The sequence below is a fragment of the Trachemys scripta genome, chromosome 3, assembly GCF_013100865.1.
Source record: "Trachemys scripta elegans isolate TJP31775 chromosome 3, CAS_Tse_1.0, whole genome shotgun sequence".
Classification (NCBI taxonomy): domain Eukaryota; kingdom Metazoa; phylum Chordata; order Testudines; family Emydidae; genus Trachemys; species Trachemys scripta.
This window is the reverse complement of record NC_048300.1, coordinates 73678434-73700037: the sequence shown is the minus strand read 5'-3', so window position 1 is coordinate 73700037 and position 21604 is coordinate 73678434. Positions and strand designations below refer to the sequence as shown.

Here is a 21604-nt window from a genome sequence, read left to right as displayed (position 1 = left end):
CAGATTTATGTGATATTTATGACACTCAGACTCAGTGTTATCTGGGAATGGGAGATCCCAAAGGAGGTAAGACACCATTCAGGATATGTGTGACAGCTAGAGCAGAACATAGAATAGGTGCCAATAAGTCTTATCAGACCAACCTCTTCATTCAAATCTTTCCTTAAAATATACTTTTCGATAATCCACTAAAGACAGATGTGTACAATTAAAAAACCTGTATGGCTTTAAGATTGGCTCTTTATCCAATGGCCTATGGGCCAGATCCAAAGTCAACAGAAAAAACTCTCACTGACTACAATGGGCTTTGGACCAGGCCCTGTGTGTCTGAACTGCATGGTCTAATTTAGACCCTACTCTTGCAGTTGATCCTGGATGGCTTTCAGGCAGACCTCCATACCTGAGTGGAGTGCAATTGCAGGTGCCCAGGTGCTCTCGCATGGAGTCAATTGCAGGATTGGAGCTTTAGGATCAAATTGTGGGAGTCAGGGAGCAAATCTTACTCTGGTCTACACAGTGACCAAGTTACATGGTGCCCTAAAATTCACCATAAGAAAATTTAAGGCTACAAGACACCACTTGATACTGCAGGCAAAAGACATTTTTATACAAAAACATTCTTTATTGGCTGTACTACAAATAGCTGTACAGAGTGTAAACTTTAATGTATCACCTGATATTTGAATAATTCTGGAGGAATAGTTATTAAGCACCTTCATTTCAACACATTTTTGATATTTACAGTTTTAAGACATTAAAGTATATGAATACACTGAATTAAAAGTTATTAAAAGTTACACAAAAAACGTTAACATTCTATATGGCATTTGATATTTTTGTGATAAATACATAATTAAAAAGGAAATAGATAGTTCAAGCTCAAAATTGGCTCTGTTATAGCAATGTTATAATCTGGAGGAGAACGGCCTCAGTTTTTTTAACTATAGCCTGGGGTTTTTTATTGTAATTTATCATGACCAAGAGATTATAAAGACAGATATTTAGATACATGACTCTCACAATCACATTTGGTTCTTCTACTGCAGATAAGCTACCCTGCCTGGAGCAGCAGGAGCAAAAGTTAAATCCTGTTCCCAGAAATGGTCTGCTGAAGCAAGGCTTATTAAAGTGTTTTATCATTACAATGTGTAATCTCTTATGAAATCTGTGCTGGATTTTCCTAACTGCTCTGCACACATTGCTGTCAGTGGAGACACGCTCCATCTTCACATTGATTTCCAGCACAGATGTTTTGTCCTTACTGTAAACTGACACATGAACAGGGCTTTTTTTTTTTTTTTTTTTTTTAAGCACTGTGAGATTGTCAAAAGTGTTGCCTAACAAATACTCAACTGTCATGGTTGTTCATGGTCTGTAAGAAAATAAAATATCCAGGTTTGTCACAAAGAAAAAAAATCGGTAGGGCAAAATTGAAGTGTCATTTTCAAGCTTATAAAATAGTATCACAAAAATAGGAAATGTAAACACTATTTTAAAAAATACTTGACAGTGTCCCTTTAAAAACACAACACCAATCAATCGCTATTCTTTGATGAGTAATTGGGATTTGTATCCCGGGTCTCAACTTTGGAGATATCCAAAAGCTATTCAATAAGTGTCCACTAGCAAGACAAAAAATAAACCTCTTTTGGGAAAATCCAGGGAAAATTTCACAATACCCGCTAAAGTATTGCTGGTATTAAGATGATTGCACACCGTATGAAGAGGTAACATGAACCAGTACAGGAGCTATCCCTGTGCTAAAGCATATTGGTTAACTTCCCGAACATTATCAATAGCCAAAAAAGAAAAGGTTTGAGAGAGTAGCTTTAACATATAAGGGCTTTGGCAACTGGGGGGGGGGGGAGGGGGGTGTATTGAAGCATTGTGGAGTTCATGTTGCCAAAGGACGTTCTCACGCACCCACTGACCATCCTTTGGATCCCAGACTTACTGCCTAACTAAGATGAATTTGCAACCCAGCTGCACCTATGCTGGGCTACAGCATTCCATTTTGTAGCTGAATCGTTGTGTGCTCCAATGCATAGCAGTCAGTGGTGCTCAAAATTCCAAGCTCTCATGCACCTCAGGATTTGAGACACACCATAAAACACAGTGTACAATAATTTCACTGGGAGGTTCAGAGCCCAGCACAGGAGCAAATGAGCCCCCAAGCTCCTCTTTAAAGGCAAGAAGGTACTGCTGCAGGGAGTGGGACCCTCCCTGGGCAGCACAGACTTACCTGAATGCCACCATGCTGTGCTATGGTATATGTGTTGTGGCTTGCCCCCTGTAAGCAGCATGGAGCTTATCTTTACTGTCTTCATTTTATGCCGATAGCTGTGAACTATTTACAGTACTTTCCCAAAGGGAGACTCTGTTCTAACACATTTCCTGGTTTAGCTCTCAGTTTCTTTCTATACAATCCACTCCAACTGTGTTGTCAGGGCAGCGGCAAGAACGGCCTCCTGGGGTAGCCAGGCATAAATGAGTACAGCCTCCGTTATTCACTGTGCAATAGTTATGCCCTACAAAAGAACAGGAGTTTACATATAAAAAAAGCCTTCTAGGGTGAACCAGTTCATACAGCAGAAAAACCAGGAATGTTACAGAAAATATAAACCACACCAGAGTTAGGGCTGCAAGTGCTTTACTTTTGATTTCTGATTGATCAGCTCCTGAGTATCATCCCCCCAGTACCCATCAGATACCAAGTACCAATCTGGATATCATGTGATGGAGCAGGTGGCAGGTTTCTGGAGTTGGAAATGATGTCACAATGGGTGGGGAAAGGTCCACAGGGAGCAGCAGTGATTGCATAGGAAAGGAAAAAAGAGTTTCCGAGATTGGTTACAGGCAACATGAAGGACTATGCTTAAAAAGTATATCCAGAACTTTAACTTTCATAGTTAAATAGAATGCAGAGATAGTCAGTGAGTGAATGAGTGAACAGAAAGAAAGAAAGAAAAGGGGAGGACTAAGTCCAGAATCCTAAGAGATGTCATCCAAATAAAGGAGAAAAGGGAGGATGAGGAGCCATTAAAGGAGACAGTGAAGGAGTGTTCAAGCAAAGCAGAATAAGCAAGAAAGAAAGCGGTGTGTGCTGGAAGCCAAGGGGAGAAAGTGGAAGAGACAGTATCAAAAGTAGTATATAGACCAAAGATGACGAGGTCACAGAGAAGAAGGTCATTAGTGACAACGTTTCACTTTAGTGGTGAGGGAGCAGCCAGATTTGAGGAGTCTGAGGCTAGGTCTACACTACCCGCCTGAATCGGCGGGTAGAAATCGACCTCTCGGGGATCGATTTATCGCGTCCCGTCGGGACGTGACAATCGATCCCCGAATCGGCGCTCTTACTCCACCAGCGGAGGTGGGAGTAAGCGCCGCCGACAGAAAGCCGCAGAAGTCGATTTTGCCGCCGTCCTCACAGCGGGGTAAGTCGGCTGCGATACGTCGAATTCAGCTACGCTATTCATGTAGCTGAATTTGCGTATCTTAAATCGACTCCCCCCTGTAGTGTAGATGTACCCTAAAACAGTGAGAGTTAACTGTCTATCTCCAGGATTTGAGGGACAGGGAGTCAGGATGGTATTTAGAGAGGCAAGTTAGATCATGAGATTTTCTTTTTAAAATAGGGACACAAAAACATGTTTGGAGAGAGACAGACTCACACACACCTATGAAGCAGAGCAGAGAAAGCTGGCCATGAAAAAATGTAAACTCACATTTACTTAGATGGTTAGCTCTGTGGGGCAAGGACTCTCTCTTTGTTATGTACGTACACTGCCTAGCACAGTAGGGCCCGAAGGTGCTACCATAATACATATAATAAAAAACATTTAACGAGTTTCTCAATGAAGATATCTATATACTCATCCTTTTTTAATCACACACTGTGTAAGTAAGCACCTACATTAAACTACTCAAAATCATTAGCAAAATATCCTGTGAACCCAAACTCTGTCACAATCTTGGTCTCAGCTGAAAAGAAAAATCTCTCAAATCTAGGATCACTGTAATCCTAAAACACAAACTTTTCTGTCGACAGCCAGACTGAATTTGGCCAGAAACAACAAGACTAAACAGTGGCATTAATTCCCAGAGAAACAGAAATTGTTATTTCAAGGATATTAATTTCCTCCTCTGAGCCTCTATTGCTCAAGCTAAGTATGAAGAAGAAGAGAAATAAAGAATGTTGTTTCTCTGAAAAGAATTACCATCACCATTACCATGTTTCCAAAATTCACAAGAGGCTTTTGGGACATGTGAATATTTACAGATATAACTCAAAAGCTTAACATTTACGCAGGGCAAGAATGACTTTGCCTATTCTACCACCTACTGCTTCTTTAACTCTTCGTTTTTTAAAAAACATGGGATTATTGATCCCAGCAGGAAGACTGAGATACTTCTATAGTTATGAGTTTAAAATAAAATGAGGCCCAACTAGTGCCTTTGGGGATGGATAAAACATTCTGTTTAGCTGGGTAACTACATTCATATTCTATAGCTCCTGGAGAAACATAGGGATTTTGTGATTACCTTGTGGGCACTGAGCAAAAGCTGTAGTTATTCCATAAAGACGTGCGCGTTTGTGGGGCTGGAAGTTATCGTTCTCTTTTGAAATTGTGCGATCCACAGCTATAACAGCATCCCTACAGTACACAAAAGAAAAGTGTAAAGGTGAGCGAGGGCTTTCCCCTAAGATGACCTCAGAAGAAAAAAATTGGAAGAGGAAGCACGAGATACTTTTTTACATTTTAACACCCTGTCAACTAGTAATGCTGAAGCACACAGGCAGACCAGAAGGTAGCCAGTATCCCCAAGCACGAAGAACCCCAGGGTCTGGCTTGTTTGATACAGAATCCCACTTCTGTTGGGAACCCAAATATGTCACAGCCCTGACTGGGGAGCAGAGGGATCTTCTAGTAGCAGGGTTACAGTCTTTTTGGGGGGAAGGAAAGGTAAACATAGGAACTGAGGCTGACCGTGTCCCTCTACGGAACAAGTTTATTGGAAATTTAGATACTCTTCTCCCCTACAATATTATTCCTGGCATGGCCACAATGGAACGATCCATTGTTATGGACAATGTTCCACTTCAAGAGAAATCTGACATTCAGAATTAGACAGGTAGGAGTTCAGCCACTCAGGTGCAGTTGTTGCCTGCTGTAACCAAAAGGCGACTGGCTGGCAGAATGGTGACATTTTCCACTTCCCATTTTTAAATGGCATTCTGAAGTAATATTTCATAGATATTGGGTTCAACCTTGGAAACTCTTAGTCATGTGACTAGCCCTTACTCCCAAGTAGCCCTGTTGAAATCAGTGGAACTATTTGTTCTAGAGTTTGCAGATACAGTCTTGGTCACATGTTTATATGGATTAAAAACAAACTACTGGTATTTTAAAAATATTTAGTCTGGAATCTTATCTGCAAATTCTAGTAAAGTCAGCCTAGATCATAATGTGGCAAAGACTTAAATTACCTGCCTCCAGCAAACAAAAATAAGCGTTGTTAACAGCTAAAATGTTTTCTTCTTATTACTGATTGAACATTTACATACTAATAAAGATAAGAAGAGCCTCAAATAATCAATTTCTGTACTAAACCTCAAAGCAAGTGCTGCCATAAGACGTATTAAACCACCCCCTCAGATTAAACCTATCCCCGTCATGTTCAGTATTAAAAGCATCTTGTTAGAGAACAAATTATTAAACTGAGAAAACAGTTAACTAGGAACATTAATACACCCAACTCTAAATTTCCACTACGCCCTGCCTCAGCTGATTGCCAGGAGAGAAAAAAATAAAATCTCTAAGGAAGAATACATGCGCTGCCAAGAGAACAGATGCAGTGAACCTCAGTTTCTACCAGGCAGAAGACCAGATTAAAATACAACTATATAATTGCTTAAACAGATAGCCTACCTCCTCCAGTCTGTGTAATATAAATTCTTCCCATAGCTTGTAATACTAAAAGGATACTGGACTCCTTCAAGGATCTTTCGTCGACCAAGCTGACTGGGGTTCATACATTCCACCCTCTTGGTGCCTGTACACAGTAAAACAATTTAGTCTTTGTATATGACAAATAGTTCTCTTTTTTTTGCCGGGGGGAGGGGGGGCAGCACAATGACATAATCAAAAGAGCATGTATAGAGAATAATTTCCTCAAGGTCCTCCTCCCCCATACCCAGCCAAATTCTTGTCCAGATCACATCTCCTTATATGCCAAGGACCAAACCTTTCATAAAATGTCTCATTTATTCCTATGTGCCCACTTTGGTAGATCAGTGTTATGCCTGTGGGACTCCATTAGAACGACGGATGAAAGCCCATTCAGGTCCTTGTCTGGATGTTCAGTTAGACTGAAAGATTACAGCAGCAGGGACAATTTGTGCATACGATATATTTTGCTTACGAAGAGTGTGGGCCTGGCCATCAATGAAGATTAAAGGATGATTTATCCACAGAAGATTTATAGCCTGGGGAGCAGCAGTGAAAGTTTCTCCACAGTGCCTCGCCAGTATACCTCGACTCTGAGCTGGGGACAGAGCAATTCTTTGACTGAGAAGGCAGCTGAACCTGAATGCCCATTCAATTCTGCGCCTCTCTGCTGGAGTGACTGGAAGAGTGCTATGGTGCCAATATTGCAAAAGGGCAAGCTGGATGATCTGAGTGACTATAGTCTGGTTAGCCTGACATCAATCCTGGACAAAGATAAAAATACATCAGTCCTGGGAAAAGCTGATAATTATTAAAGAATTAAGGAATAAGAATGGGATGAATGTCAGTCAGAATGGTTTAATGGAAAATAGTTCTTGTCAAAGAAATCCAATTTAATTCTTTCACGAAATTACAAGTTTGGTTGATAAAGATGTAAAATACTTAAGACCTTTGCAAGGCACTTGACTTAGTAGCGAATGACATCGGCATTAAATATACAGTATCAATAGACCACACATTAAATAGATTAAGGCAGCTAGCTGACAAATCTCAAAAGTAGTTGTCAATGCAGAACGGTCATCAAATGGGGGTGTTCCCTGAAGAGTTCCACAGGGTTTGATTCTGGACCTTATGCTATTCAACATCATCAGAAATCTGGAAGTAAATATAAAACCACTGCTGATAAAATTTGTGGATGACACAAAGATTGGCCAGATGGTAAATAATGGTGAGGACAGGGCAGTCAAACAGAGCGATATGGTAAGATGTGCCCATTCAAACAAAAAGTGTGTTAATACAGCCAAATGAAAAACTATATGTCTAGGAACACGGACCATACCTATGGAAAGGGGGCTGTATCCTGGGAAGCAGCGACTCTGAAAAGGACTTAGGGGTCATAGTGGACAAGCAACTGATCACGAGCTCCCAGTGCAATGCTGAGACAAAACAGCCTTATGCAATCTTTGGATGTATAAACAGGGGAGCAGTGAGGAGGAGCAGAGAGGCGATTTTGCCTCGGTACACGGCATTGGTGAGACTGATATTGGAATACTGCATACAATTCTGGTGTCCATATTTTTAAAAAGATGTTGAAAAATTGGAGCGGGTGCAGCGAAGAGCCACACCAAAAAAAAACAAACAAAAAAAAAAAGATTCAAGGACTGGAGAAAATGTCTTCTACTGAGAGACTTAAAGAGATCAATCTGTTTATCTTATCAAAGAGATAGAGAGGTAACTTTCACAGGGGAGAGAATACTGGGTACTAAAGGAGTCTTTAGTGGAGAAAGACATAACAAGTATTAATGGCTGGAAGCTAAAACCAGACAAATTCAAATTAGAAATCAGGCACACAGTGAAGATGATTAATCACTGGAACAAGCTACCAAGAGAAGTTGTAGATTCTCTATAACTTGTTGCCATCAAATGAAGACTGGATACTTTTCTGGAAGACATGTTTAAGGTCAAACACAAGTTACTGGGCTCATTCAAGGGGTAACTGGATGAAGTTCTATGGCCTTAGACTCTGTGAATACCCAATTCCCCATATCAAGGGCTAAATATGGATTAAAGATATACTTGTTTGCAACAAACACAAAATAAGTCTACAGCATACTTAGTGCTTTCTCCTTTCAGAACTAAAAATCCTTCAGCTTGTAAACCTACTTTTGGTGAATCAGCAAGAGATATAAAACAGTGGATACTCTGAGGTATGTCTCTCAACCCTGAGAACAGATAAAGTCCAAGCAACTCAAAGCATTTGCTCATGAGTCATGCTGTGCATCATTGCACTGGTTATAATGTTTAGTCTGTTATGCATTATGAATACACATTTCAGCACCTCTCTTTACCTGCATCAACCCAGCACAGCATTGAGGAGTAAGTGTCAAATGTCAGACCATTTGGTAATCCCAGATCATCTTTAACAAGAATCCTTCTGTTTGTGCCATCCATGTATGAAGTTTCAATTTTAGGAGCATCTCTGTTCCAGTCAGTCCAGTAAAGATTTCTGAATAGGAAGAAAAGGCAAAAAAATTAAAATAAATCACTTTGGATTGATCAGTTATCTTTTTTTTCTTTTTTACATAAAGGAAAACTTTTAAGGAAACAAAAGAGGAAACGGAACATTTAGATAGAATGGCAGAAAGCAGCATATCTGACTTTGATAGAAGATACCTGAAGTATAGTGAAGTAGCATCCCTTTAAAAAAAATTGCTTTTCCAGCATTGTGTAGATGCTCATTTACCAGGTGCCAAACAGAAAAATCCATTTCAACAATACAAAGTCAGTTCAGGTAAAAACAAACTTCTCTGCAGAGTCATCCTCCCCACCACCTGCTTTGAGGCTGATTAGTGGGAGAATTCAGCACATATTTATGTATTTACTTTAATTCAATATTTTCTTATTTTCTTCAGTATAACTTGGAAGAATATTTACCAACAGATCCGAATCAGAGGCAACTTCTCATCAACTAGAGTCAGTTGTCTGAAAAACCTCACGAGACTCAGAGCATTAACTGCCGCTAGTTCAACCTTTCACCCACCGTTTTATTAATACTTTGGATACATTCCCTGAAGCTGCCAACTAACACACCAACCCTGCTGAAGTCAATGAGGTTCCACCCAGGTACTTGGGTCCACCCATGCAAATCTGTTTGCACAATTGGGAGAGCTTTTAATTACACAACTTACTGGATATATCACATTTTCCATGAAGAGGAAAATTAGTGGCACTATTCCTTTGTTTAATCTTAAATATCTGCATTTTGAGCTGTCACATACATGCTCCTTTCACCAAAAATCTGGTTCAGTTAACATCTGGAAGGAGGATGACCCTTCCAAAGACTCTCCTTGAGAAATCTAGTCAGGATTCCAAGATATATTCCCCAATTCTCCCTTATGAACGTTTCAAATTTTTGTTGCATTGCCTGAGTAGTCTTTGTTCATTACAGAAAGCTGCATTAGTTTTGTTTAGCACAACTTCCTAGAAGTTCATGTGACTGGGGGGAAAAAACCACAACAAAACAAAAACCTTTCATTCAGTTGTATTGGAAATTCAGTATTTGGAGTGAAATGACTCTTTTTGTTGGCAAACACGTTCCTGGAAAATGGCATTTCTGACAAGAGCAGTTTAAAACCCATCATATAAGAGTATGGAGATCAGTTTGTGCCCAACTTGCATTATCAATGGTTTATGACTATTTAAATTAAACATAAAACAATTTTGCATCAAACAGAGGGATCAAACCTGAGTGGTGCTGCAACCCTGTCACAATGGCTTTAGCAGGGAGCTGTGCGCAGCCCTGTGGGACAGAAGCTGCCGGGGCAAGGTGTGTGTGTGTGGCGGGTGGGCTCGCTCTCCAAACCCCCTAATTCTCTTCACTAGGCCTGGATTAGGGTTGTGGTCCCAGGGTGCTGCTATGAATGGTTGATGCCCTCTTAGCAAAGTGAGAAGGAGGTGGCAGCAGTGGAGAAGGATGCCGGCCTATTGCCCTGTTCTTTCTCATGAATTTGGACCCTGGTAGGGTTGCAAAAAAAGACAAAATGCAGTTGGTGGGTCACCTTACCACACAGTATGGGAACTGCTGGCTTACAACATTGTAATGGGTATTCGTTTTATATCTCTCCTCAAGTCGCATATTGCTTGTTAATTCTGCACAGCAGTAATGTGCTGTGAAGGTAATTTATTATGGAGGTTACTTTATGGATGTAATTTTTTTTTTGCATGCTGCTGAGGATTAAGATAGGAATTTTAAACAATGAAAGAAAGAAACAGAGTCCTAAGAAGACACTAGGGAAAAATGTGCTAAACCATGAACAAGATGCTTCCATTAAAATCATTGGAACGAGCTGGTGTAATAGAACAAACAGGGACCACTATACAGTGCTCATACCTTAACACTTGCCACTTGCCTTAGTTTTTATAGTACACCTCTACCCCGATATAACGCGACCCGATATAACACAAATTCTGATATAATGAGGTAAAGCGGTGCTCCGGGGGGGGGGGGGTGCGCACTCCGGCAGATCAAAGCAAGTTTGATATAACGTGGTTTCACCTATAACGCGGTAAGATTTTTTGGCTCCCGAGGACAGCGTTATATCGAGGTAGAGGTGTATTCTAGATAGACAACATAATACGCATAGCACAGTTTAAATAATACCCCAAATAGTAAGAATTAATCTATTTACTTAAGATAAAACTGGCAAGGGTTTAAAGGTGAGCACTGCAGCTGAAATGTTTCATTGCACAGATGGATTTTCAAATTTTCGAAAGAGTCTTGGGGTATGTTAATTAGGAGGCTGTCCCAAGCATAATAGTGTCAGAGAAAACACAATATTGGGTATAGGTGAAGGAGACTGAGAATAAATAGGATAGGTACTTGGATAAGGTCAGAAGTAGATAAAGGCAGAGATGTAAATAGAGAAGGAGCTAATGCAGTTTTTTCAAGTCAGCAGAGTACTTGAAATATGGCTGCCACTAAGGAAAAAACAATAAGAAAATGCTTATTCTAATCCAATACTTTATTTGCTAATAAAAATGCATTATTATTGTGCCTGGGGAGAAATGCTTCTAATACACATACTGAAAGAAGTTTTTATTTCTAATAAAACACCTAAGTAATATATTATTTTATAGGAGGATTTTTGGGACTGAAAAAAGGATATTGAAGCTTTATATCAACAGTTGAAGACAGTGTAAAAATGTAGAGGGAGTTTCAGGATATATATATATAAAATGATTATTAAAAATAAATGTGTCTATAAAATATTTATATACCCTCTCACAGAATCTGCTACTATGGCTCTGGGGTTCACCAGACCAGTGTTAAACAGCACTCGGCGCTGGCTACCATCCAGCCTGGCCACTTCTATTCTATCGAGGTGAGAGTCAGTCCAGAAAACGTTGCGACCGAGATGATCTATTGCTATTCCTTCGGGACTTCCCAAGTCTGGAACAGAACAAAGAAAACAAAACACCAAACAATAAGTTTGTTTCCTAATATAGTTCTACTAAACACCTAACAGTTATTCCAGCTTGAGCAGCAAAGTTCCCATTAAGTAATTTTCCTAACATCTGTCCAATCACAATTAAGGCCAACAGGCCATTTGATACAGAGTATGTTAACCTGTTAAAAGAGGAATACAAGTTGTGCCTTACAAAATATAAAAATAGTAACTTATTGGTAAGCACGCACTTCTACAAAAGAGATCTTTAATCGGCACCTGAAAGACAGCAAATCTAACTGCTAGAGAGAACAACAAAAGTGACTAGTTTATTTCACAAAATTAAAGGACGTGCAGGTAGTTTAGGCTTGAAGTCAATGGGGCTCTTCATAGGCTCAGGGATCAATCCAAATGGCACATCTCACAGGAACTGGGGCCCAGGTCAGTGTCAATCAAGAACGGCACACAGGTTTCCTGTGCTAATCACTAGACACTGCTGTCTCCCATAGAACACAAGCTGAAGTCACAGTTTAAACCTACTGTAAATGTTTTGTTAACAATTCCATAGGGTTACACAACTTCTAAGTTGATACTTCCATAGATTTTTCTGTTTATTTTAAAATACACCAAAAGCCCATGAATCGGTAGAAGGACTCCAATTGATTTTAATGGGCTTTAGATCAGCCCTATGGGCTGCTAGGGGAGCATAAATAGCAAGAAAAAAATCAAGAGTTAGTAGGGCCTTTTTATTAAAGAATATTTGTAACAAGAAATCAAAACAAAGTTCACTAACCAAAGAGAATAAACAGATACACATCCGAACCTGGAGTTTAATTTTAATCCTATAACCCCAAGGTGTAGAATGTGGCCTTCCCAAACAGTCTCCCAAACAGCCATTTTTCTAGCTTTTTTTCTTACGATCTGTGTAAGGATAGGGGAGGATGATGAGCTTAAGTTAACCTCTTGTTCACAAGGAATCAGGAAGTGCCTCTGCATCCCACCACAGAAAGGGATCCCAAAGAAGTATAAAGTACAAACAAACCTGTATGTTTCATTCTATTAATTTGTATAGTGCCCATCACATGCATTTATGCAGCATTGGAGACAATTACGAGCGGAATAGGGTGTATAATTCATAAAGCATGCCCCTGTCAAGGCACTTGGGGCGCAGGACAAACAATTAAAACCCCTCCCCCGTTATTAGAACACCAATTTTAAAAGAAAATCATGATAGGCAATATAAAAATATAAACTCAAAAAGTATTGAAGTAAAACTGGTCCAAAAGCATACAAGCAATAGGACAACTCTGATCCGTACTCAAACCAGGCAAAAGAAGAGCTTTATTTTAAACATTTTTATAAAATTTAACAGAGATTGTATAAATCATACTATAGAATTCCATGTCAGGGATACAATTTTCAATTACATTCTGAAGGCTGCTTAGAATAATTTCTATAGAACCCAATAAACTTCTGGTGGTTCCATCCTTACTGAATTTTATAGAACATTTTCAAAAACAGCTGTAACAAAAACCTACCCAAATTTAGAATTACAAGAATATGCCAAATAATTAGAGCAAAGGGAGGTACATACTATATTTGAAATTTAGGAAACAAAAAACCAAAATCAAGAAAAAACCCACCACAATTCTTTGTCCCACAGCATCCAGCTTTATATTGTGTTGCCAGGACCTGCTCCCTCCAATATGCCAGTAACAGAGCTCCACTAGTCTGGAGCATGAAGCTGGCTTACAAGGGTCAGGTTACTGTGTCCTTTCTGAAGGATGCACAATTCTGTCATATTGACTATTTCAAATTTGAGATGCCAATGGACCTACTTAATTAAAAAAAATATATATAGTTAGGAGTCACTTCTCACCCTGATAATTGCTGGAATTTAGCACAAATTCTAACCCAAGGGCTTGTCTACCTACAAAAATAACTATATCAGTACACCTAAATTGGTATAGTCCCCTAGTGTGGACACAGTTATACCAGTATAGTTTATTCCCATATTGGAAGTGAACTATAATAGTATTAAGGCACTTTTATTATCTGTATATCTGCACCAACACTAGGGGTTCAACTGGGATAACTATTTTTGTTAAAAAAAAAAAAAAAACCCAAACAAACAAACAAACCAAAAACATCACAATTTTATCCAAAACAGTAAGGCTAATACAAAAATAGGTGTGTAGTGCAGACTTAAGAAGAAGAATGGCTGGCAGGGAAACAAACACTATTGCTCATCAGAATTGAAATTATTCTATCCTCTTGGAAAACAAAATGGTCTTTGCAAAGATCTGCGGTGGGCTTACAAATCTTAAACGTATGTCAGTATAAAAGGAGAAGAAACAATGCATCATTCCAAAAGCTATAGTCTTGTACTGGTTACAATTTAAATACATCATAATATTTAAAAAGGTATTCAAGTTTAACAATCAATCTCCAAAGTGCTAATAGAATTAATCTTAGCTAGCTAGATGGAATTTAAATTCAATTCTGTGTTTTGCAGAGGGATTTTGTTTGGAACATGTTTTAGTACTGTATGTGCATAGTTTTTCTTGGACAGTTATCTGTTCCAAAAGCAACAGGAAATAGCAGACAATGACCTATTACTCTGGTCCCAGTGATTTCTCTCTCAAAATCATAGAAGGAGAAACAAATACTTCAAAAATATAAATAAAAAGGCATATTAAAGTTTCTTGTACATAGCCAGCACAAAAAATTGCTCTACATTTTTCAGGACACATTGTGTCCACAGAGAAGAACGGGTTGCACACAACTGAAACTAAATGTAAATACAATCCCACTTCAGGCTAATTCCAGAGGTATAAACTCTGAATGAACCAATAAGGAAAGATTGCATGGGGTTGTTTCAAAAGTGTCAGAGTGTCCCTTCATGAAAACCAGCTGTCGGGGAAGCTTTCAAATGCAGAACTACACTCCACATTTCTGAATTTAAAAGAAAGATTAATTGAAATGAATTGAGTTTGCCTATTCATTTTCACATTTATTCATTATTCGACCATTAAAAAAGCGTCGTATCTCTCAACCCAAACTGGATTCCTGGGGAGAAACACTTGGACAAAACACTAGGTAGGAATTTAAAAAAAATTGACACTATGATTATTCTAATAAGAGTTATATTGGACCATAATCAGCAGAAGCTACATTGCCTTATCTGGGTTTGTAACTTATTTGGGTCACAAGTCGTTGTGTGCGTGCGCACATCATCAAGCACATGTGTGTGAATGTTGGACAAGTGGGAATGAACACCCATTCCAAGACTGAAATCTGCAAAGAACTGATCAAGGTGTAGAGAGCAAATGTAAATTAGATTTCTCTCCCACTCCCAAATCATGCTTCTATATCCCTTCATCTCTTGCTGAGGTCAGCAGGCAGTGGGAGCTGCCTCATGTGGGGTGGAGAGCCTCTCTCCCATCCCCAGTCACTGAATGGGAGGACTGCCGACTCCGATGGTCTATTAGTGGGGAATAAGAGAGGGTAGTGGGCTAGAGATCTGCTACCAGTGGTTTCCAGGAGTCCCTTCTCCCTGGCACAATTCTATTTTGAGCTGTCAGCCAGGAGATTTAAAGAGGCTGTGTATGGCCTTAAGTAAATGTCTTTCCTGGCTGGCTAACACTTAGCCAGAGGGAAACTTGGACCCTGGTAACATGTGTAAGGGAATATATTAAGCATGCTCTGTGCATCCCCTCCCCCACCTCACCAGTCACTCCCAGTGCCATGATTTCAGTATACCAGTGCTGGAGTAAGGCTGGAGACAGTCCCAAGCTCTGCCCTTGGGAAGTGGACAAGCTTGTGCACACATGTATGGCTCATATGATTTAAACAACTGCAGCAGAGGGGAAGTTCCCTGTATGGAGCAGCCCCTGCAGCTGCGGAGCTCAGGAAACTTGTAGCCTCGGGAGGCTATGCAGCTGCAGAGGCAGATGAGAGCTGGATGGAGCCCCATACCAAAACATGCCCCTGCAAAGCAAACAAACTCCAATCACAAGAACATGAACAAAGAAATAAATGTTCAATACAAAAACAAACTGCAAACCGAACAAGGGAGCTGCAGCACACAGAAAGGAGAGCAACAACAAAAACAGGATAATCTCAGTGTCTTCTGAAAGATTGGGAGTAGTGGCTCTGCAATTTTTAATTTAAATCTTGGCTAGCAAAACACACCATATAAATGCCTGATTAAACACTTGTAGTCAACACCTTAGTGTTTTGTTTTGATTCCATGACATAATGCATCTGATGCTTTGTAAAGAAAATTAAGAACACCATTGCTTTAGCATCACTTCAAAAGTACTTGATTTGTCACAACCTGCACCAGCAACAAGGGCAACAGAGTCCTGAATGAGTCTTTAGATGCTTTCTGCTTCCATAGCAGACAAAAGACATAGAAGATTACTTGATAATGCAACATTGTTATAACAAACCACCTACGGGCCTGGAGTACTGATCACATTTGCTTTCACCCCTTCATGATATAATATTAAATGGCTCTACAATATACAACACACTGTAAGGAGGAGGGAAGATGTGAAACAAATACAATTCTCATTAAATGAAGTCGCAGGTTCTCTGAAAAATCACTCCAATATACACATAATCCATTATCAATAAGAATGCTATGTGCCAACATTTCTATTTTATGTTTCCCTCCTCTGCTAACTTATTCACAGACAAGCAAAAAGAGCTTTGTTCTGATGTGTCCTTAAAGATAAACAGAATGGAAACTAGTAATCCTTCCACCAACCCCTTTGTACCTGGATGGGCACAGACTCACTATAAGTGCCTAGAATATGCCTTTGAGGTTAGTTCTATTAGAATTGAAAGGGAGTCTTGTGAGCATTTCGGACATCAGACCCTTAGGAAGCCCAAGTCATGGTTCTACTGTTAGAGGATAGTCACAGGGAACCTATTCCTTTCCCCTAACAGTACCCACTCCACAGGCAACACAATATGATTGCATCCTCTTCCTGAGCACAATGCAGGGGAAGACCCATTCCGCTCTGCTTGTGTGAGGAGCCTGGAATCAAGTATAATTATAGAAATGGTTTTACACTATAAAATTATGCATTTAATAGTAATTTTGAATGTTTTAATATTTGTTTATTGCTGTATAGGTTTTGTTTGTATTTTTGTTAATATTTGCATCAGTTATGGAAGTATAGAAATGGGAGATGCCCCCTTAAAAACAGGGTAAGGTACATGTACGTGATGGAGTGTGTCCTTGCAAAGATTTGTGAGCAGATTGCGGAGATCTGCATGCAGCTCAAGAGCAGGGAAGACCCAGCTCACAGGAATCTCCCTAAACAAAGGGTCAGGCAGGGAAAGGTATTCTATCCTTTAGGAAACTACAGCCTCATCACTGAAGGTGTGACACTAGCAGAGCTACCCTTCTAGCCCCTACATACCAGCTAGATAGACAATTCTGGGCAGAATGCCCCATGTTCGCTGTCTTTTGCACAGCTATACCAGTTGTGCATGCTGAGCAGTCTGGCACTTGCACCTAGGGAGCACGACACTTTCCTCTGCCATATGCAGAGATAATGCCCCCTAAAACCACCACTGTTGTGGGGGTGCAAGCTGCCCATCCCTCTACTGCCTCAAGAGTCTTAATTTAGTCCAAACTGGCACTGATCTCTAACAAGTGAATGAAGTACCCTTCAATTCCAATAGAAATAAACCTCAGATGGAGTTACTTATTAAAAAACAGGACAAACGAAAGCAGATACACAGAAAATAAAATTTTAAATGTGACTGTACTGTTTTGCTAAATTAACTCCCCTTCCCAAATCTGTTTATAACGGCTTAATAGGCATGAGGTTTGTTTTGCTACATACAGCAGAAGTATGAGCACAGTTTAGCACTGTGACTGATGAGCAATCCATTATACTTCATGATGAAAGTTTGTGGAAAGGTAGTTTATGGTGTTATCCAATAGCCCATACCTACTACTACAAACTGCTGGGGACCTGTCCTAGCTCTTGTGATGGCAGACCCATTAGAAATGCTTACTTCATCCTTCAAATCCATCCTGCCGAGCGGCCTACAAAAAAACCTCAACAATAGTTAGGCAGATGGTGTGAGGTGAGTGCTGCTCGTTACCCAGATCATAATCGTCTCCCTGTTACCTTGTGCTACCCCCAACATGTTTGATGTATACACCTGTTGTCACTTGCCTTATACATAGATTGTAAGTTCTTTGGGGCAGGGACTGTGTTTTTGTCCTGTGCCTATCACAATGGAGCTGGGCCCACTAGGTGCTCCCACAATACAAGTAATAATAAAATAGACAGGTTTTTTAAATGTAAAGATTTTTAAAACCTATGATTCTCCAATCACTTTGATTTCTGCCAATTTGACCTCCTTTTAAACAATCTAGCCTTGCAGCAGTCAGGCTGAGCCATTGGATGGTAAGTGCAGGTTGGTATATGCAAGTCTTTCACTGCTGGAAATGAATCTATGAAGCAGAAACCGATACTGCTACCTGTTTTGATGATGGTTGTTGGCTCCCCACCATGCAAACTGGCTCTACTAATGGAAGGGCCACTGATCTCCGTCCAGTAAACCATCTTGTCCATGCAGTCATATGCAACTCCAATAACAACACTGTCCTGTAAGTCAACAAGTGAATTATTATAGCCTCAGACTAAATAACAGTTCTAAAGCTAGAAAGAATGGCTTAGGGGTCTAAGCATCAGACACTATGCAGGGCCAGAGTTAAGAATAAGGGCCCAGCAGGCAAATGAATAGAGGGGCCCTGCTGGGATCAGGTCATGGAGGAGAGCTATAGAGGCAGGTGGGAATTGGGTGGTCAGGAGGAGTAGAGTTACAGCAGTTGGAGAAGTAGTTAGTGCAACTGAGAAGCTGCTGCATCCCCACCCCAGTCTGGACTGCAGTCTGGCCAGAGGATGCCCTCTTCACTCATCTAAAAAAGGAAATAATTGTGATCCCTCCATCTCACAAAAGTCATCCTGACTCCACAAATCTAGGCTGGACTGGCAGGCACAGGCATTCTGGGAATTATCTTTCAGTAGCCCACAAAACATTTAATCAAAACTCCTTTAATTAATCAGGCCTTTAATTAATCATTTCCAATTCTGTTACATACACAGAGACATACTTAGAGTTAGTGCCAAATTTTGTGGTTCCAATAACCTCCTTTGCATATCAGATTAAATGCCATGCACACTGGTTTATTTTATTTTGGTGTCAACTTCAATGACTGATGCAGTCTCTTTGCCTTTTACTTATTTTCTCTTTTCCTCCTTCTCCATTTTATTTTTCTTTCAAGAATCATATTTCCCTCCAGACTTTTCAGTGTTTTTCCTTCACATTAATTTTTCCTTATCTCCCTCTTTCCCACATTCTTTCATGAGTACCTCTTTTCTGTCACTCTTTGTTTTCCTCTCATCTTCCTCCTTACTCTTTCCTTAACTTCTCTTTTCTTTCTAACTATCACGTTCAGTACCTACTCACACCCATCACACACTCTGCCACTAGACTCTAGAACACCCAGCCACCAATATACTCATTCACCCAACCACATTTCATTCACCCATCATTCACACCTTCTCTCCCCAACATACCTATGCACCCCCTGCTGCCTGGATGTCACCACCATCACCATCACCCCTGTCCATCATGCACCCACTTTGTACTGTGGGTACCCCCGACACACCCATGCGCCAACTCCTCACCCAGTCTACTAGATACAGACACACCATGCATCCATTCCTCACTCGTTCAAGTGCTAGGGCCCTCTAGTGCTGTCCCCACAATCTACTCTCCCAATGCTGCCCTTATATGGAGTCTGTTCTCTTCCTCCTGTACCCTACATTCCTTTAACGTGGTATGCAATGTTTAGTTGCTGCCTGCCACTAACCCACATACCCAAGGTGGCTGCATTTCATTGGTGCTGTGCATGTAGTTTGTGAACCACTTTGTATGAATGGTACTATATTAAAATGTAATTTATTAAATTAAAACTGTATTTTTTAATACATGAACTATTCTTATTTAAAATAAACCACAACATTTCCTCTTCCCGAGATAGTCAATGGACAAGCAGAACAGATTTAAGAATCTATTGCAAAAGAAAGCAGAACCTAAAGAGCACAGATTTAGATTTAAAGTATCCTTATCATAGCAATTGGATGGGACTTTCAGTCTGACACTCCTCATTTTGTATGGATTCCTGAGACTGTCTTTTGTGATGCCTTAGTAAGATAAGATTCTGGCAGAATGGAAGAGTACAAAGAGTCCAACAACTCCTTAACAAGGCATTTCAAAAACATCCATTAAAATTAGATTTATTTATGCATGGAGTTCTTGACCACGCATTCAGATTATAGGTCACAAGGTGATCAGAGTGTTTGTGTATTGCAACATGCTGTTTCTGCTTGACATTTACACAAAACTCTCTATAGTTTAGAAATTGGGATTAAAAAAAAATATCCAGCTATTGTCAGGAAAAGGGTCAGAAAAGTTTCATTAATGATTAAACTAAGAGTTAGCCATATCTATGAAGTTTCACTGGAGTTTCTTTTTTAAATTATTTTATTCAGACCAGACAGACGGAGCCACCAGGCTCACTGACAGGAATTTCCAGTTCTGCTTATACATCAACCTGACTGCCCAAGTTTGTACTGGGTCTGATCTACAACATCAATTTATTATTATATAGAATCTTCATACAAGAGACAATGGACTCACCCAATTCTACTCTTACATCAGGGCAATCCTACTGACATTACTCACTGAGATCAGTATTTGGCCTACAAAGAATACCCAATAAATACAAAAGTACAACAGTTACAACATCTGGTTCTGGTAGCCACTCTATAGTGGATCTGGGACAAAAGGGGTAATGCCATGTGTCAGGGAGAACAAATGAACGTGCTGAAGTTGGGTAGCTCAAGGAGTCAGATCATATCCATATCATTTAATAGAGTTAAGAGCAGTGGTGGGCAACCTGCGGCCCATGGGCTGCACACGGCCCATCAGGGTAATCTGCTGGTGGGCCGCCAGACAGTTTGTTTACATTTGCACGGCTGCCTGCAGCTCCCAGTGGCCGCGGTTCGCCGTTCCCAGCCAATGGGAGCTGCGGGAAGCAGTGCGGCCGCAGGGACATGCTGGCCGCCACTTCCCACAGCTCCCATTGGCCGGGAACGGTGAACTGCAGCCACTGGGAGCTGCGGATGGCCATGCAAATGTAAACAAACTGTCTGGTGGTCCGCCAGCAGATTACCCTGACGGGCCGCGTGCAGCCCATGGGCCGCAGGTTGCCCACCACTGGCTAAGAGTCACATGCCATGGAAAAGAGGATGGGATTTGAAAAGCATCAGGGAGTCATTTGGTAAGAAGAGGCTTTTTCCAAACAGTGGGAAAGAATGTGGGGAAAGGATTTTCCACCCACAGGGACCAGACCTGGAGAGGGGGACAGACAAGTTTAACATCTGAGGTGATTAGGGAACTGACTGGAGAACAGGGTGATATTAGACAGATGACAGGAGGAGAAAAGACAAACTCAATGGAAGACCTTTAAGAGTAATATGGAGTTTCATACTGGAGGCTGCAGTGGACAAGAAGCCAGTGAAAACCATGAGTCTGGGAGTGAGGTATTCCCACATACGAGCTATAAGAGGCTTTTTTGGACATAAGAAGGGACACAAGATTTATTCACGATGAAGAGTTAAAATGCTGTGGGAACCTTTCATTTAGTGTAAATAATCTTTTTGTAGCCTCAGTTTCAGGATTCTTTATTACTGAATAATAAATTATAAATAATAAATAATAAACTAAATAATAAATAATTTTAATAAGAGTGAGAGGATACCAAATTTGTGTGGAGCACAGGTAAATTTGGGACTAAAATGAGTAAGTCCTTCAATGTAAGGGAGATTTGAGAGGGTTTCCCTTCTAAACAAGGTCCATAATCTGTCTCTTCAGTGACCTAGAAGACATTTTTTCCCTAAGCACCAGTGGCTATAGGAGGTACAATAGATACTCACTGGAACATGCAGTAAAGCTTTTGCATCAGTTTTCTTCATACTATTTTCCACCAGTGGGACATGTTCAATCTTCCCACTTTGGGCAAAGAGTAAGTGTGTTCCTGGGGGCAGAGGAATTGAATCTGGTCGAACAGAGGGCCCAACAGCAATAGGAGGAGCAGCTGTGCTCAGACCT

General features: G+C 40.4%; 1 protein-coding gene across 1 annotated transcript in view; it reads right to left on the bottom strand.

The window, feature by feature from the left end:
- Positions 1 to 601: 601 nt before the first annotated feature.
- The window catches only part of NID1 (nidogen 1), an 84899-nt gene continuing 63896 nt past the window's right edge, over positions 602 to 21604 (bottom strand). The window contains exons 14-20 of the mRNA XM_034765062.1: positions 21430 to 21602; positions 17904 to 18030; positions 11226 to 11397; positions 8297 to 8454; positions 5931 to 6054; positions 4543 to 4655; positions 602 to 2528 (exon numbers count right to left, since the gene is read on the bottom strand). Coding sequence (XP_034620953.1) covers positions 2407 to 2528; positions 4543 to 4655; positions 5931 to 6054; positions 8297 to 8454; positions 11226 to 11397; positions 17904 to 18030; positions 21430 to 21602 — 989 coding nt within the window. The 3' untranslated portion in view covers positions 602 to 2406. The remainder of the gene's footprint in view (positions 2529 to 4542; positions 4656 to 5930; positions 6055 to 8296; positions 8455 to 11225; positions 11398 to 17903; positions 18031 to 21429; positions 21603 to 21604) is intronic.